This window comes from Scardinius erythrophthalmus (assembly GCF_964197995.2).
Source record: "Scardinius erythrophthalmus genome assembly, chromosome: 15".
NCBI lineage: Eukaryota > Metazoa > Chordata > Actinopteri > Cypriniformes > Leuciscidae > Scardinius > Scardinius erythrophthalmus.
The window spans coordinates 24,954,326-24,971,849 of NC_138235.1; the positions used below are offsets into that span (position 1 = coordinate 24,954,326).

The 17,524-nt window shown below is 36.5% G+C and overlaps 1 protein-coding gene across 1 annotated transcript in view; it reads right to left on the reverse strand.

Moving 5' to 3' along the window:
• The window catches only part of noc2l (NOC2-like nucleolar associated transcriptional repressor), a 37,395-nt gene continuing 19,871 nt past the window's right edge, over positions 1 to 17,524 (reverse strand). The window contains exons 16-19 of the mRNA XM_081386049.1: positions 13,351 to 13,464; positions 12,199 to 12,334; positions 529 to 624; positions 1 to 386 (exon numbers count right to left, since the gene is read on the reverse strand). Coding sequence (XP_081242175.1) covers positions 256 to 386; positions 529 to 624; positions 12,199 to 12,334; positions 13,351 to 13,464 — 477 coding nt within the window. The 3' untranslated portion in view covers positions 1 to 255. The remainder of the gene's footprint in view (positions 387 to 528; positions 625 to 12,198; positions 12,335 to 13,350; positions 13,465 to 17,524) is intronic.

A 17,524-nucleotide genomic window follows, 5' to 3' on the forward strand; every position in this document is an offset into this window, starting at 1 on the left:
TTTATGTGGTTTTAAAACAAAGTTCAGACCATCTTTAATGGCCATTAGATGAAAAAGTCGTCCATCTGTTTTGTTGTACACTTTATAAAATACAATGATGCAAAATAGAAATGTAATAACAACAGGGGCTGTACATGGCACTTAAAGGAACAGTTCACCCCTAAATGATTCATGTCTTGGTGAGCTTTTCATTTAATAACATAATTGTATCAATCATGTTTGGATGTGAAATAGAAATGTTCCTCTGATGTAAATTTAGTCCTGATCAGAGAGCTCTAGGTCCTCAACCTGATCTTCCTCTCCCTCAGCGACCTCCTTTAGCTCTGTGCTCAACATCTTCTTTGGTGCTTTGCCTTTAGAAGACGAGGGCTTTTTCTGGTCACCATCTGGAGAATAGAAAACAGATAAATGGTATGCTACATACAGTTAAGATGGTTGAAAAATAAGAAGGGGATCCTGAATTGAATACATTGAATATCTAGTCCTAAACAGAGCCAACCGTAGCTTATTACAGAAACATATAATCACCAGAATCATCCTCCAAGTCATCTACATCCTCTTCATCGCTCAGGTCTGAAAGGTCCTCTAGGCCTTCATCAACCTCATCAGAGTCACCCTGTTCATCTGCAAAGAAAATTAGAAAATGTCTTAAGAACAATAATCATTTACATTTATTCATTCATTCAGTACAATTTCTAATCCAAATGGACTTCCTGATACTGAAAAAGTCAGATGAACAGGCTGATTAAATTTGCATTTTAAGGTTTAAATTTAAACTTTTACTTCATACCCAGGGGGCAAAGGGGGTTTAGAAGACATGGGCTGCTGTAAAAGGTTGTCATATAAAAATGAAATCTATGATGTCTGAGGATCACAACCTGGGTGGCCAACCCGGTCAACAAGCTGCTGGAAACTTGTAATTAGGGTCAAAACAATGTTACCTCAAATTCGGCTTTAACTCCCAGAATCACCCAAACATGCTAAAACGGTTTAATTATATTCATGAATCGTGAGCCATATCTTCCTGATACTTTATGCTAGAAACAAACTGAGCACACCTTTAGAAAGAGTGGAAGATAAGCTTTCATCTGATGCCTTGATTGTACATGTAATTAGAATGTAAGAGTTAACAATGCCTCTTAATTCATAGGTAGGCAAAAAAAAGAAAACATTTTTGAACATTCCATTTGTAATCGGTAGCATTCTTTTCCCTTTGTTGTTGTTACAATAAACAAATTACCATGTAAAGTTAACTTTTACTGGATGAAATCATATTTTGATTTTTTTTTTACTAACCAGACAGTCCTCATGGCCCATAAGAGTCATGTGTGGAGTAGGTTTAAAAGTATTTACTGATTAAAACTGTTACATTAAGTAGCAATTTGTAAAAAAAAAAAAAACGAAACAGACAAACAGATTACAATTCAGGGTGATAACTCATTTCTGTAATAATGTTTATACAATTTGTTTAGCTGTTTCGGAATCACCGCTGCTGTCGCTGCTCTAGTGTTTCAGCATGCTGTGTCCTGCTACATTTGGTTGCCAACCCCTAGCAACGGCATCCTATGTAGCATGGAGCAGTTCTTCTGACAACCTTTAACCAGAGATGGGCACAAATACATCAAAAAGTATTTAATTAAAATACAAGTAATTTGTAATTTGAAAATACAAAAATATATTTTTTACAGTCTTCTGTAGTGTAAGTGTGGCGTTAGGTACGTGTAAGAGTCTAGAATATTGCAATATTATTGTTTAGTGCAGAAGATGCGCTTTTAACGTACATGTTGCCACATACTGTCATAATAAAATATAATTACGCATATAACACTATATTTGTATTATTTACACAAAAACTAGTTAACGCTGCTGTGAGCGTGTTTCTAATAGCGCGGCTGTGACAAAGTTGACAACTTTCTTTCTTCCGACTGCCATTATCTATTTTTTTACTCTTTTTGAAAGTTGTGAAAACACTGTTGTGGCGTTTTTCTTTTGCTATTTGAGCAAATTGGAACACAAAAATATATATTTAATGTAGTCTTTCATTCACTGCTATAGAAGTTAACCCAACTATGATGCCTTACACTTCTGAGAAACCCAGAAATGTAAACAGGGTCAATAGGATGTGTCACATCACGTGATTTACTTGCCAAAAACTGTGATAGGCAATTTGGTAGTCCTATTTGTATTTTATGTCTATGGTCCTAGGGATAGTTCACCCAAAAAGGAAAATTAGCCCATAATTTACTCACCCTGACGTCATCCTAGGTGTATATTACTTTCTTCTTTCAGAAGAATACAATCAGAGTTATATTAAAAAGTGTCCTGGCTCTTCCAAGCTTTATAATGACAGTCAATGGGTATATTTTTCATCAAAGTGCATCTGTCCATCATAAAAGTGCATCTGTCCATCATAAAAGCGTATCTATCCATCATAAAAGTACATCTATCCATCATAAAAGTGCATCTATCCATCATAAAAGTGCATCTATCCATCATAAAAGTGCATCTGTCCATCATAAAAGCATATCTATCCATCATAAAAGTGCATGTGTCAATCATAAAAGTGCATCTATCCATCATAAAAGTGCATCTATCCATCATAAAAGTACATCTATCCATCATAAAAGTGCATCTGTCCATCATAAAAGTGCATCTATCCATCATAAAAGCATATCTATCCATCATAAAAGTGCATCTATCCATCATAAAAGTACATCTATCCATCACAAAAGTGCATCTATCCATCATAAAAGTGCATCTATCCATCACAAAAGTGCATCTATCCATCATAAAAGTGCATCTATCCATCATAAAAGTGCATCTGTCCATCCTAAAGGTGCATCTATCATCATGAAAGTGCGTCTATCCATCATAAGTGCATCTATCCATCATAAAAGTGCATCTGTCCATCATAAAAGTGCATCTGTCCATCATAAAAGTGCATCTGTCCATCATAAAAGTGCATCTATCCATCATAAAAGTGCATCTGTCCATCATAAAAGTGCATCTATCCATCATAAAAGTGCATGTGTCCATCATAAAAGTGCGTCTATCCATCATTAAAGTGCATCTGTCCATCATAAAAGTGCATCTATCCATCATAAAAGTGCATCAATCCATCATAAAAGTGCATGTGTCCATCATAAAAGTGCGTCTATCCATCATTAAATTGCATCTGTCCATCATAAAAGTGCATCTATCCATCATAAAAGTGCATCTGTCCATCATAAAAGTACATCTATGATGGATAGACACTTTTATGATAGATAGACACACTTTTATGATGGACACATGCACTTTTATGATGGATAGATGCACTTTTATGATGGATAGATGCACTTTTATGATGGACAGATGCACTTTTATGATGGACAGATGCACTTTTATGATGGATATATGCACTTTTATAATGGACACATGCACTTTTATGATGGATAGATGTACTTTTATGATGGATAGATGCACTTTTATGATGGACAGATGCACTTTTATGATGGATATATGCACTTTTATGATGGATAGATGCACTTTTATGATGGATAGATGCACTTTTGTGATGGATAGATGCACTTTTATGATGGAGACATGCACTTTTATGATGGATAGATGCACTTTAATGATGGATAGATGCACTTTAATGATGGATAGATGCACTTTTATGATGGACAGATGCTCTTATGATGGATAGATGCACTTTTATGATGGATAGATGCACTTTTATGATGGACAGATGCTCTTTTATGATGGATAGATGTACTTTTATGATTGACACATGCACTTTTATGATGGATAGATGCACTTTTATGATGGATAGATGCACTTTTATGATGGACAGATGCACTTTTATGATGGATAGATGCACTTTTATGATTGACACATGCACTTTTATGATGGATAGATGCACTTTTATGATGGATAGATGCACTTTTATGATGGACAGATGCACTTTTATGATGGATAGACACTTTTATGATGGATAGATGCACTTTTATGATGGATAGACGCACTTTTATGATTGGCACATGCACTTTTATGATGGATAGATGCACTTTTATGATGGATAGATGCACTTTTATGATAGACAGATGCACTTTTATGATGGATAGATGTACTTTTATGATGGATAGATACGCTTTTATGATGGACAGATGCACTTTTATGATGGACAGATGCACTTTGATGAAAAATATACCCATCGACTGTCATTATAAAGCTTAGAAGAGCCACGACTCTTGTTAATATAACTCTGATTGTATTCTTCTGAAAGAAGAAAGTAATATACACCTAGTATGACGTCAGGGTAAGTAAATCATGGGCTAATTTTCCTTTTTGGGTGAACTATCCCTAGGACCATAGACACAAAATACAAATAGGACTACCAAATTGCCTATCACAGTTTTTGGCAAGTAAATCACGTGATGTGACACATCCTATTGACCCTGTTCACATTTCTGGGTTTCTCAGAAGTGTAAGGCATCATAGTTGGGTTAACTTCTATAGCAGTGAATGAAAGACTACATTAAATATATATTTTTGTGTTCCAATTTGCTCAAATAGCAAAAGAAAAACGCCACAACAGTGTTTTCACAACTTTCAAAAAGAGTAAAAAAATAGATAATGGCAGTCGGAAGAAAGAAAGTTGTCAACTTTGTCACAGCCGCGCTATTAGAAACACGCTCACAGCAGCGTTAACTAGTTTTTGTGTAAATAATACAAATATAGTGTTATATGCGTAATTATATTTTATTATGACAGTATGTGGCAACATGTACGTTAAAAGCGCATCTTCTGCACTAAACAATAATATTGCAATATTCTAGACTCTTACACGTACCTAACGCCACACTTACACTACAGAAGACTGTAAAAAATATATTTTTGTATTTTCAAATTACAAATTACTTGTATTTTAATTAAATACTTTTTGATGTATTTGTGCCCATCTCTGGTTAAAGGTTGTCAGAAGAACTGCTCCATGCTACATAGGATGCCGTTGCTAGGGGTTGGCAACCAAATGTAGCAGGACACAGCATGCTGAAACACTAGAGCAGCGACAGCAGCGGTGATTCCGAAACAGCTAAACAAATTGTATAAACATTATTACAGAAATTAGTTATCACCCTGAATTGTAATCTGTTTGTCTGTTTCATTTTTTTTTTTTTTTTTTTTTACAAATTGCTACTTAATGTAACAGTTTTAATCAGTAAATACTTGTAAACCTACTCCACACATGACTCCTGTGTGTTTTAGTCTTTCAGCATTTAGTTGTCAGTACCTTTGTCTCTCACTCCAAACACCAGGATTGAACACTAACCAGCCTAACCCAAAATCCTCAAATCCCCTTTTTTTTATTTCAATAGAATAAATAAAGCTATCCCACTTGTGAAAGAATATTAGAAATAGACATTGCAATACAAATAATTGATATTGCATAAATATGCAAACGATATACTGTACATACAGAAACAGAGCAGTATACAATTAACACCAGTTAATGGTAAACTTCTTTCTTGGATCTTGTTTGAATTGACAGGCTATTATAGGCTTGAAATTGAATTCCCTCTAAATGTGTTATGGGCCATGAGGACTGTCTGGTTAGTAAAAAAAAAATCAAAATATGATTTCATCCAGTAAAAGTTAACTTTACATGGTAATTTGTTTATTGTAACAACAACAAAGGGAAAAGAATGCTACCGATTACAAATGGAATGTTCAAAAAAAATTCTTTTTTTTGCCTACCTTTGAATTAAGAGGCATTGTTAACTCTTACATTCTAATTACATGTACAATCAAGGCATCAGATGAAAGCTTATCTTCCACTCTTTCTAAAGGTGTGCTCAGTTTGTTTCTAGCATAAAGTATCAGGGAGATATGGCTCACGATTCATGAATATAATTAAACCGTTTTAGCATGTTTGGGTGATTCTGGGAGTTAAAGCCGAATTTGAGGTAACATTGTTTTGACCCTAATTACAAGTTTCCAGCAGCTTGTTGACCGGGTTGGCCACCCAGGTTGTGATCCTCAGACATCATAGATTTCATTTTTATATGACAACCTTTTACAGCAGCCCATGTCTGATTTCCTAAAAAACAGGTGTTTTGCCCCCTGGGTATCAGTTTCAGTGTTTCTGTAAAAAAAACATTTAAAAAAAAAATTGGTGCATCACTAATAAAAGTATGTCTTGGTCTGCCTCTAAAATTGTATTTTTTTTTTTTTACTGACTGACTTCAGAAATCCCTTTCACTTTTTGCTCTGCTAGTGAATACTAAGTGTTATAAAATAACAACATTTAACATTTTCAAGAAACTTTTGCACACGTGGATTCCCATTAAACACTCAACGAAGCGCAAGCTTTCATCTAGAGACAAGACTACACCACTGACCTACCCATGCTGCTCACGCACAGGTTACCATTTACATGACAAAAATAAAGGCTAGCTTCTGACGGCAATTTAGCCTCGCTAATCCAGAGGTGTGTGTGGGAGAGTCTCGTGCTCTCTGAAGACGCAAGGTTGAAATCCCTGAGCTTTGAAGTGGGATTTGATACGATGCTGCCTGGGAGGTGAATGGCAGCATAGACACCCTCCACCCTAATTACCCAGAACACACTGGAGCCAGCCAGAGGGGGAGCCGCGCTCAACACCATGCGCACACCTCGCTGCTGAGAGCGGGCTCATGCATCTTAATATAACCGGTGGACGGCTGACCGTAGAGTTCAGAGAGGGAACAGAAAGTCCACCAGGAGCACGAGGCAAAGACTTCAATGACTGCCTGTGGGGCTGATCAATACAGTGATGATGTAGGAGGGGGAAACAAATCAAAGACACAATCTACATGTTGCTCTCAGCACTGAAAACAGCCTCGACACAGGAACACTGAAGATCAGGGAGTTTACAAAATGAGCAAACATACATTAAGATGGAAGAGCCTCGAGCCAAGTCTTTGAGAAAGTCGACAGCATTAAATGTCCTGGCACACTGCAGCGACATCAAAATGACAAACTAACACGACTTAAGAACATTAGTAGGGAAAAAGTAGACAAACCTGGCAGGTGGTGAAGCACATCATAACTTCATAGACAAACAAACCAAAAAGAGTTTAGAGTTTTTGATGCTAAGGTAACCTGCTTCAAAACAAGCTCCAGCAAAAAGCAGTCACGTCTTCAACTCATAGTCAGAAGTTGTATTAGCCTAGCATCCGGGGTATGGACACATAAATATTGGTATGCCATACAAATAATTTAAAAAAATATATATATTATAAATCCTTCCTTCCACCTCCACTCTTGTCTTTTCCAGCCCTCTTCTAACTTCTACAGCCACTTACACTGAAACTCTGCCATGTGAATGCCATAAAACAAACTGCAGAAGTGAATTCTTAATCAAAAGTGTGAAAAATTGAAATATATTTGTTGGTTTGGTAAAAAGAGTAGAACAGAACAACAAATCAACAACAAAAAAGGGCTTTTTGTTTGACAATATGCAACCGAGACCACAAATTAATATATTAGAGGTCATGTGACTCTGTTCTCCGGGTCTAAGCGCTGGAGGTATGGGGCCGGTTAAGCCGTGTGGTGAAGGAGCGGCCACTAACATCTTTCCAAGCGAATGTTTTGAATTACAAACCCCCACTGGGATCCAAGTATGCAAAAAAAAAAAGCTTCCTGTAAGAGAGAACAGAGTAAGAGAGTGAGAGACCGACAGAATGAGAGAGAGAGATTTGTAAGGACTCCACACAACGAGCACCAGATGTATAAAAAAAAGAAAAGAAAAAAACAAAACTTCCTCTTGCCTCCCACCTCCATGGGACTTTTTCTGCGGCTGTCGGCTCAAGGGCGGGAGGAGTGGGAGAGTGTGGCATGTGTCCGACACATGACCCAGCACACAACTCCAGATATAGAGTTAAAGAGGAGAGGCAAGTGCACGTCTGACAGCTGACCTGCCCTCCACTGAGATCCATTCACACACACACAGAGAGAGAGAGAGAGAGAGAGAGAGAGAGAGAGAGAGAGAGAGAGAGAGAGAGAGAGAGAGAGAGAGAGAGAGAGAGAGAGAGAGAGAGAGAGAGAGAGAGAGAGAGAGAGAGAGAGAGAGAGAGAGAGAGAGAGAGAGAGAGAGAGAGAGAGAGAGAGAGAGAGAGAGAGAGAGAGAGAGAGATATATATATATATGCTGGGCTCATACAACTGAAATGGAACGGATATATATGTGTGTGTGTGTGTGTGTGTGTGTGTGTGTGTGTGTGTGTGAGTGTGAGTATGTATGTATGTATGTGTACATACATATATATATATATATATATGTATGTGTGTATATATATACATATATCTATATCTAAGTATATGTATATCTATATCTATGTATGTATGTATGTATGTATGTATGTATGTATGTATGTATGTATGTATGTATGTATGTATGTATGTATGTATGTATGTATGTATGTATATATATATATATATATATATATATATACATATACATATACATATATATAGATATAGATATATGTATATATATATATATACATATACATACACATATATACATATACATATATATATATTAGGGCTGTCAATCGATTAAAAATTTTAATCGCGATTAATCGCATGATTGTCATGAGTTAACTCGCGATTAATCGCATTTAATCGCACGTTTTTTTATTTGTTCTAAATGTACCTTAAATTAATACTTTTCAAGTTTGTAATACTCTAATCAACGTGGGCATGGATAAATAGATGCTTTAAGCAGATGTATGTTTATTATTGAAACCATAGTCAATATAGAGCATAAGGACGAGACATGTTTCAAAGGTCATAGATGTTTTTCAAAGAACTTGTTCAAGTCTATTAGACATGTAGAAAGAACAAAAAAATGCCAGGTTACCATTACTTCTCTTTCTTTGCACTGAGCAATTAACACAAACCTGTTTAGATTTTTGCATGACAGGGGCAGCTCTTCTGAAAATGCTAAATGTAGGCTACATTAATTATTTATTATTACATTGTAGTTTGTCTCTCTCTGTGCCCATTTTGATGAAGCTAAATTCTCAATAAAATATTTTCATTGGTACATTTTACTCAGTGCTTAATTTGTAAAGTGGGAGGTCCGGGAGCGCAGAGGGGGGGGTGGATCCGGCGACTCAAAACGGGGGTTGGAGGTAACGAAAAAAAAAATAATAATAATAATAATAATTACACTGCCTACGTAGCTTCTCTGCAGGGACAGCGCCAGCTGAGTGGGTGCTAGATAGATCATTGACGGGGAGCTGCGCAAAACTTGGCCACTAAATATTTAATATTCAGTTATGTTAATGATCACAATTAAAGTTTTAATTTTATTAAATTGAACAAGTAGGCTACTTAAATAACATTCAGCATTCAATCAAATATTCTAAAAGATGTAGGCTATTATTAATAATAATGTTTATTTATTTATTTTATTACAGATAGAACAAATAAATTAATAATAATGACTGTTATTTCAACAAAATATCTCGTTATTTCGAAATAATATGTGTGCGTGCATCTGTAAATCCGGTGACGCGTGTATTGATTTTTATTAATAAAAACAATAAAGTGTTTTCTCTAAAAGTGTCGACTCAGCTGCAAAGATGAAGTTGACGATCGCCATCTCCGTGTGAACGCACTTATAGAGAGAAATGCACATAAATAGGCCTAATGGATTACATAATCGAGCCTTTTTCCTTTTTCGTTTTGAATTATTTCGTTTAAAGACATTTCAAGCTTTGTGTATTTGATGTATTTGTCATGTCTGTGTGAGGCATACACTGAGTTTCGTGCTGCAGTTCACGTGCAATGCAAGTGAGCGCGCGGGCGCCTCCGTTATATTTGTTTCGTATTCAATAAATAGGCCTACAGGCAAATGGTTGATGAAAATTTGATTAAAATTAAGATACAATTTATACAAAACGAAATTCACTTTAAAGAAAGGCTTTCTAAACAACTTCAACTTCAACGGACAAAATCATGTCTGACCCGCTCCATGTCTCATATTGCGCATCCTATCTTACTCGGTCGTGCTGTTCACTTTTCATAAATCAACATAAATGAAAAAAAAAAAAACATTATAATATTTTAACAAATATGAAACTAAATGCGCTTTTTTAATGGCTACAACGGCATAGTAGGCCTACATACTCTATTTGTACACATTTCTGCACATTAATTTAATTCTGAATTTTGCACACACAAGTGAAAGGCATTTGTTCAAATCAAGTTCACGGATAATTGTGCGTTATTAATCATTATGATACTAAAATCCTGACAAATATGCTATGTACTCAAAAATCAGCCCATAATATGAACGCATTTACACGTTAAGCATTTTCCTCCCATATATAGAAAACCATTATAAGAACGCTTAATGTGGCAGATTAGAATGTCCCCTTATTATGTCGAAATAACGAGATATAATGTCGATACTTGACTACTGTGTCCACCGTGGTCTCCTTTTTGATCAGCAGAAACGATTTTTGCTTGTTTGGGATCTGACTGTCTAGCGTCTTTTTGACATTTTTCCCCTGAGTGAAACGATCGAGGCTAACATCAATCTCAACTCGTACAACAAGCGCGCAAGTCATGTGTCACAAACATTGAACACTAAAACAGTAATTTTATTTTATTTCATTTAGGCAATTCATTTTATTGACACGGGAGGTGCCGGATCCAATAAAAAAGGTTCCGGATCCAATGTCGGAGGTGCCGGAACATGTTCCGGCTCAAATTAAGCCCTGATTTTACTGTTTCTGTTGTCAACGGAATGAATTTGAAATGGTGACTGAAACGCGACCCATTAAGACATAACCAGCTCTTCCTTCTAAGATGTTAAGTTAATCTGCACAAAAGTTCTGATAATCGAGCCGTCGTCTGATGAAATCAAATACACATAAGATAAAGACAATATCTGTGCTCTGATTTCGGCTATACTTGTAAAATTAGAGAAGCAACATAATATCTGTGAATTAAAGAGCTGCTCCTCCAGCGCGAGACGCAGAGAGAGAGAGAGAGAGCGAGAGAGAGAGAGAGAGAGAGAGAGAGAGAGGCGCGCGCGCATGCTGAGAGAGCAGTACCGGCATTACCGGTAGATTCTCAGAAACTAAATAAGGTTTGGGCGCTTTGTTAAAGGGAAAAAAATCGCTAAAGGGGTCTGCAATGTCGCTAAGTTGGCAACACTGTGTATCTCCATTTCTCCAACTAGGGGCTGGGCCACGGGTCAAACAGAAAATACGCGCTGCGTTAATCGAGCGTTAAAAAAATTAGTGCCGTTAATATGATTTTGCGTTAACGCGTTATTAACGCGCTAACTTTGACAGCCCTAATATATATATATATATATATATATATATATATATATATATATATATATATATATATACACACATACATATATATATATATATATATATATATATATATATATATATATATATATATATATATATATATACACACATACATACATATATATATAAATTATAATATATTATTGTAAATTGTATTTAAATTATTATGCATGTAATACAGTTTCGTTTCCTACTGGAAATGTTCCTAAATATTCTATATCAACTGTAAATTAATAAATAAATCAACTTTTCAAAGCCAAAATGAAATCAAAATAGTTTGATTTCTTAATATACATTCCTTAACTTTTTGTGCATGATTCATCTGCACATATTAAAATATACAAAGAATATTTATCTTTACAATCTTTTGTTATACAAATCAATGTTATAGCTTGCTCCACCTCTAAAACAACTTTCCCCTTCAGCTGACAGCTTCCTCTCTAATCCTGTCATATAGAGACCACGTTTCACAACCAGTTCACAACCAGTAATGAAGAAAATCAAGACCCATCCTACATTTTTCCCGTTTCACGTAGAAATGCTGCTAAAGAGAAGTATAATGGGTTGAGAAGAATATTTAATCAGAGTTCAAATAAAGTTCAATAGATCTGTTGGGTAAAATTGACTCCTTTACTACTACTAAATTTAATACATTTTGTATTTCTCATCTCTGATAAGAGAATCTTCTGACAGCGCAGTGCAATGGACAGCGGCCTCCCAGTGACAAAGAAAGGCATTACAGGAAAACAAAAATCTTTCCCATTGCACACGTTAGTAAGGTATATACATTAGTTGCAATGAAGGAACAGAGTAGTATATTAACATGAAGACTTGCCTTTGGATTTGATCAGGTCGTCGTCATCATCATCATCGTCATTATCTGAATCAAAGAGACCCTTGAACTCCTTTTTGTCAGCCTTTTTCTCATCAGCCTTCTTGCGCTTGATTTCAGGGAGATTCAAATCCTCCATCTAAATTACAAAGCGATGAGAAAGAGAAAAAAAATATCTTTAAATACTATCATTAATCAAAAGGGGCAAAAACGTGAACAAAAGCTGCAGATATGACGTTAATGAGAATACGACGTTAATAAAAAAACCTTCTGGGTTTTTTTTTTTTTGGTTTTGTTTCAGATTTAGTTTAAGATCAAATCTGGTTGAGACATCTACAATTGTTTATGAAAAAACAACAACTTTTTTTCTAGTTGTACAATGAGCTATTCTGCGAGTTTCCTTCCATCTCATTAACATCAGATGTCACAAAATGAGCAAACAGAAAATGTAACTTCTTTTATCTATAGATATCTTACTAATACAAAGGATTTAAATGTATATATATATTTATAATATAATAGTGAGAAAATTAGAATTTTTAAACAAAAAGGTAATAAATGTGTATTCTCCCCTAAAAACATAAGAGGATTTAAGTATGTGTGTGTGTGTGTGTATTGATGGAGGAAGTGGCAGAGGCAGTAGAGGCAGGAGGGAGAGGTAATCAGATCTGAGCGTGGGGACTCGGTGGATCAAAGCCTGGGACGCAGCCCTGAGCGCTATAATACTCTTCCTGTAGCACTAGCCCTGCCGCCTCCTCCGCCAATCTGCCGCTTCCTAGACGCCAACACTCCGCCTGGTGTCATCTCCATTATCTCCCTACGGACATGCTCCAGCTCCACACACATACAAGAACACACACAGTAGGTGCTTTCACAGAACCAGCACTCCAGTTTTCACAAAGATGATCACAACTGTGTGTTTAAATTTTAAGACTAGCATTAAAATAGCACTGGGCTAAACAGCTGTCTCGATATATATATAATCAAAATGATTTGATTCTTTCTGAGGATCAAACTAAAGCATTGTACTGCGGCTCCCACTGGTGAAAGATGAGTGTACAGCCCCGATCTGTCTAAATCCAGCTTACGCTGAAAAGTGTGGGTTGGATTATTTTGGTCTAATGGTAATAGTTGCTGTGGATTTGCCATTTTTACCCTTTCTTTCCCAGAGATCTCCAGCTGAATCTCCTTTTCACGAAGTTTCTTCCACTGGCTGTAATATTTAGTGATGGGAGTGCCTTCCTCTGCTACTTGCTTCTCCCAGGCTGCCTGTAAACACACCAAAATAAAAACACACAACAAATGTTATTGCATGTTCACCCATAGGAGAGCTAAACAAAAGGGATCTGAATACACATTCAAAACAAAATAAAGCCATAAACTTACAGCCTACAATTGTAAGACATGACAAGTACTCACAGGCCTCTTCTGTTATTGTGGATCAATAACCCCCTAAAAAACTGTATCATCTAAGAAAATTGAAAGTTTGTAGGGTCTATCACTACACCCTAAAGTAATATTAATAAAGAATCAAGCCAATCGGAGCAATTTTCAAAAACTGAAGTGGGCCACGCTCTCAAAAAGTAAGGATAAATGGCTCGCAGGAGGATAAAGGGGCAGAGGTATAAGAGAGTGAATCTCCGACAGTCTTTCCTTAAAGGTCTTTGTGGATGATATTGATCAGGTAAAATGAGATTAGTTGACCTCCAAATCCAATAGACCGTAATAAATCTCAACTTCAGTCTACAGTTAGCTAAACTTATTTATAACCATTTGCATCAGTTTGTAGAATTGTGAAAATGATCAAAGCTACAAAAAGGCGCAATATACAACAGATGCTAACAAAGCTAACAGATGTGTACATGACCAGCAAGGCTAAGCTCTATGGCAAACTGGGGGCTTCATCCTTTGAAGCATCTGTTCAATAACTGCTGTGCACATTCTGGAAAGAAATCCTGATGCGATCACTTGGCGCACTACGGTACTGAGGCTAAAATGAACCGCAAGAAATCACAAAGCATTGTTTTAGCCATTGCAATGCTTAGAATGCCATTTAAGCAGGTGACACAGAATTTCAAGTTTAATAGTGTCGATATGTCATATAAGCATAATAATAATAATAAATAAAATAGCTGGGCATATAGTGTCTTTGTTGCTCAATATTAACTTATGTACTAGTAAAATAAATATGTAAATCTTAGTATGTATCATGACAGATGAATTTTTTTTAAATGGAAATAAATATAAATTAAAACTATTTACACATAAAAGCACATTAGAAAATCACTAAAAACTAAATTAAAACTAAAAATATAAAAATGAAAGCTAATTCAAAATATGAATAAAAAACTAGTGGCAGTATATAAATAATGGAATATAAATAATACTAACATAACATTAGGCAGGTATTATATTGGTATAATATAGGCAGGTAGATATTTAACCTCTGTGTGAAGTGTGTCATAGTGTGGAAGTATTAGAGCTGTTGAAGGCACTGGCACGACCCACAGAGACAGATATTTGTTTGTTGGACTAATCCATGGGGCAAGCGGCTTTATGCAGCTGTGCTGGCGGCAGTGCCGGGTGAGAAGTTTGCCATGCCACCCTCGTTACTAAAGGACATCTTCCCTGCTGGCCAGAGCCTGGCGACAGACGCACCCCGGCGTGGTGCCATGCTGTCTGCATGCTCTGCCCTACTGCATCTCTCCCTACAGCTCAACATTACACAGAGGAGAGAAAAACCCGTCCACCCCTCCTGCATTTCAGTCTTAAATGCCCTTAAATATTTATCAGAAGCATGAGTCGTTCCAGAGACAGCAAGGGGCGGGGAGGACAGATGAACGGGCTGTGCATCGGCAGGGGTGACAAATGAGAGCGGAGATGGAGATGAATGGAGCAGAGATCTCGCCCCAGAGAGGAAGCAACTTCTCACCTTCTTTCACAACCTTCACCCCTGCCGTCCCCTCATTTTTTTTCTCCCCACCAACTTCGTCATTATCATCCCAGTCAGCACCAGGGTTTTTATTGTTAACTGAAATGGTTATGAAGACAAAAAAAAATAATAAAAAAAAATTTAAAAAAAGGAAAAATGTGCACTACAATATAGAGGTCTGCACGGGCTTTAAACTGAAGCCCGAACCCGGCCCGTACCCGCGATCATTTAACCCGACCCGACCCGACCCGACCCGACAATTACATTTACATGTTAAGCCCGAACCCGACCCGAACCCGAGGTCCACTCTGTTTCTAACACCAGCCTACCAAGACTACCATTTTTGCAATAGTGTAATGATTGCTTGAAACGGTAAGGCCATCCTTAAAAATATTTTGGTTTGCCATAACAGCCAAAAAAAGGTCGGTAGGTCGGTCTGTATTTTTTTTTTAACTGAACACCGAAGAATAATATAGCGGTGGTAACGTGTTCATGTAACATAGGGTGCGCTGCCAATAACGCGCCTAAAAGCTGTCAGGGAAAAGTAGCCTAGTAGCCTATGTCAAATATATCAAGGACATTTCAATTGTTTATTAATAAACAAGTGTTTTCTGTGTCAAAGATAAATTTGACGATGCTGATTCGCAATCTTCGCAGTAAACGCGCCAGAGAGAAATTCACATTTCATTAAGCAGAACACAGTCTGTTTTCTTTCGTTTTGAATTGTTTTGTTTAAAAGTACACATTTCATGCTTTCTATATATAATATATGTCTCAAGTCTGAGAGGCAAGTAGCTTATAGCCTATACGCTGTGTTTCGGACCAGCTCCAGTTCACGCGCCGGCGACACCGTGTCCTGATTATATTGCCTGCTATAGCCTATTTAGCCTCTGATTTATTAAATTCAAGAAATTGATTAATGAAAAATTGATTAAAATTAAGATACAATTAATACAAAACGAAATTCACTTTAAAGACAGGCTTTCTAAAAAACAAACTTAATGAAGTGGTCAAAATTATGTCTGCCCACTCCATTTGTCTTCCGATATTTTCGGGATCATCTTATCTTATTCATGCTTTTCACTTTTCATATAATCTCAACAGAAATTTAAAAAATATATATATTATTTTTATTTAAACATGAATATAAAACTAAATCGTTTTTTAATGACTGGGTTACAACACATATGCCTATTAGCCTACAAATAAATTTAATGTCGGTGCGTCTTGCCGGTGAGCATGAGGAGGGAGAGAGAGCCTACAATTTTAGATCACTCATATTATTTTGCTCGATATGCCAATTCTTAATATTTGATGTTTTAATGCCTGTTTGAGATCTCTGTGAAAGTTTTAATTGTAGTGCCGCTTTCAGAGCTATTTACACAAATATATCCTTCTCAGTATGAGTTATGAAGGAAGAGAACGGCATCGACAGTCTGTGTAGCCTATGCACATTGCACATCTGCGCACGCATGTAGGCTACTTTCTTTCTCGCGCGTGCCGGTCACCACAACACAGAAAGCAGGCAAAGCACACGGCGGCACGCAAAATATAGCCTATTTATTTTTTCTTACAAACCCGAACCCGACCCGAACCCGAGGCTGTTCATAAAACATTAACCCGAACCCGACCCGAAACCCGCACATTTTTCGGGACCCGTCGGGCTCGGGTCGGGTAGCAGACCTCTACTACAATATGAAGAAAAACTAAATAGAATTACAAAGAAAATTAAATTTATATTGCCAATTTAATTATATTTTTAATTCCAATCAATGTCAGATGGTCTGATCTAGTTTATTGTGCCAAAAATAGATGCAAAATCAAACAGGAAGGGGGGCATCTGATTGACATAAACAAAAGAGTTCATTTTCTGTATGCGATGTTTAGCGATTGAAATCTGAAATGGATTACAATGATATACGTTTATCAAATGAATGCATATTTTGTATTGAATTTGAATTACATGTTTATAGAATTACTAATAAATTATAAAATAATTTAGATGCTAGGGTTAGGTGCACAAGATGGTGCCTGTGAGCTTCGGTGATGCGAGTGTGCGCACATTTACTTCCGCTCATACTCTTCCGGTCTTAGCAACGTTCGCATTTACTGTAAAGAGAAACTTATAAATTAAACTTGGCTAGGTATAAAAATAATAATAATGAAAAAAAGTTTAATAAAGAGAAGATGGTGGTCTATCAGATTCTTATATAATTGTGTACCTCTGGGCGGTAATCACAGATTACCTCATAGAGATACACTGAGATTAACTTTCATTCTTTCTCCTGTTGATTCTGCAGTTCAGGCTCAGTGCTTAGTGAAAATCCACAGGGATTGCATTCAAACAAAACCCTCAAGTGTATAATATACATGTCCTGATTTTGTTCCGACTGCCGT